This window comes from Perkinsus marinus (genome assembly GCF_000006405.1).
Source record: "Perkinsus marinus ATCC 50983 genomic scaffold scf_1104296963514, whole genome shotgun sequence".
NCBI classification, from domain to species: Eukaryota; Perkinsozoa; order Perkinsida; family Perkinsidae; genus Perkinsus; species Perkinsus marinus.
The window spans coordinates 1-2,052 of record NW_003205059.1 but is presented as its reverse complement, the minus strand read 5'-3'; the positions used below and the strand labels follow the sequence as shown (position 1 = coordinate 2,052).

Below are 2,052 nucleotides of genomic sequence, written 5' to 3'. Positions count from 1 at the left end.
TATACAGGGGCTGTCAGCATCCCCTGCAATCAACAGGGGCACTTCTCTTTCGTTGGTTTCGCCGTCGAACCCACTAGAAGCGACTAGCAGCTACACCATGCATTCAATTTCCCAGTACGAACGGCTCTCTGGTGCTACTCACCGAACCATAGGAGGCCCTGAGGGAGAGGTCTGGGGGGCCATAGACATCTCTAGGTCCAACATAGGCAGATACAAGGTACTGCTCAACCACTACCTCGCCCTACACCAGCCTTGTCTATCAGACCCAACGCATCTACTTCTCTAGCCCTCGTGCCTATACTGGAAAACAGCACCTTATACGCAAGGTAGAGAGAGCCCTCTCTCGGGACCGTATCATCACATCTGGGCCCTTCAGGATCACCGAGACGCTGCTAGGCGGATCCTACAGGCGTACCAGTCGGAGTCTGCTAGGTAGTAATCCTCCTATGGGAAATCGCTAGAGGAGTGTGGCAGCAGGTCTCGGATGGACGTGAGCCAATCGAGGGCGAGTTGCCAGAGTCATGCTGGGCAGCGGCAAGGTAGTGGCCTACGATAGTGGAGTAGATGATGGCCCTTCAGGCCTCCTAAGGGAGCGTGCCCGTCTTCGAGCACGAGTATTGGGGCTCACCAGGACTAGGAATCAGCTGAGGCATGCACTGAGGACCTCAGTCGACGTGCTTTGGAGGAAGGATGCCGAGATAAAGTCCTTGAGGGCGTTGTTGGAGGACCAGGCCCCCCCTTAGTCCGATGTGTGAAGCTGTCATGTCCAATAGGTTATCCACAGTGCCATAGTACTTGCGTTGTAACCTTGCGCAGTGACCATAGGGCACTGCAGTTGTATTGTTGTCATAATGGTTGGTACAGCGCCTCTGCTACACCACATGTCGCCATACAAGGCATCTCCTAAGTGGACCTTGAAGGGGGAGGGCTGTGTTGAAGTCAGCAGAACGTGAGCCTCGGTTCTCGTAGTGTCCTTCACATAGGCACAGCGCCGTTTGGACCGGCATGCGAATAAGGTGCCTGGTCCAGGGAAGTATGATATTATCGGTAGAGTCGACCACACGTCGAAGTTCAGGACCTTGGCGAGGTAGGGGGGTAACGTAACTGGACTGTATTGGCTATCTAGGTCATGTTCCTTTGGATCGGCATCACGCTTCGTGGACGAGCGGAGACCAACCACTTCTCCTGAAAAGAAACAAAGGAGTGGTATAGAACCTGGTCCTGGTAATAGGAGTCTCTGCTATTAACGTCGTCATCATCACCTTATAATTCAACAGTAGTGGTTGTCATAGGAATCTAAACTCGTATTGTTAGGATACTATGGGTAGTAGGAATGGCAATTCTCGAGCAGGTGCCTATTCTCCCCCCAGCGACTTCAGCGGTAGACCCTTTACCTCTCATGGGAACATCACTTTCGGCACGGGAGGCAGAATGTTTCCTAAGTGCATGGAGAAGATGGCACGGAACTCCCCAGGGCCCGGTATTTACGAGATTAGAAATAAGTAGTATGGAGGGGCAACTCGTAGCTCTCATTGGTAGTATCATATTTTCTATGGTGACACGGAAAGTGTTTATAAGTAGGGGTAGTAAGAAATTCCTAGGGAGGACGGGTAGGGTCTTGGCAGGAACCGCAAAGGGTCAGCAACCCTGAGCGATCGAGCAATTGGGGTCGCTGGTCGGCATGATTGGTACTACGACAAGGACATTATCGCCACTCGAGGGAAGCCAGGTGACGGTCCATGCCCTCTCGTCGTCCTCTATGGTCAGTGACAGGTCCGGGAACATACGACTACAAGGTTGGATCAGAGGAGCCGTGCATGAGGTTTGGCACCAGCAAGAGGCCTCCTATATACCACATTTCCTCTAGAGGTCATCCCGGACCAGGTCAGCGTTCGAGCCACGACACAGAGTAGTGAGAGTTCGTAGGTGCATATGATTTGAAGTCGACCTTGGAAGGCCTTAAGTACACCTTCGCTGGTAGGGACAAATATGGAGGTGCGCTGACTGTGGTTAACGAGTGAGTGTGAACGGGCACCAGGAGTGGGTCCAGGG

At 52.8% G+C, this 2,052-nt stretch overlaps 1 protein-coding gene across 1 annotated transcript; it reads left to right on the top strand.

The window, feature by feature from the left end:
* Positions 1–851: 851 nt before the first annotated feature.
* Pmar_PMAR008854 (hypothetical protein) lies at positions 852–1,995 on the top strand (the record flags this gene model as incomplete). The annotated part of the gene is made up of 7 exons (XM_002771145.1): positions 852–938; positions 984–1,087; positions 1,127–1,224; positions 1,352–1,502; positions 1,626–1,729; positions 1,774–1,884; positions 1,927–1,995. Coding segments are annotated over 7 exons (724 nt in total), but the record flags the coding sequence as incomplete, so codon positions are not given.
* Between the last annotated feature and the right edge of the window lie 57 nt (positions 1,996–2,052).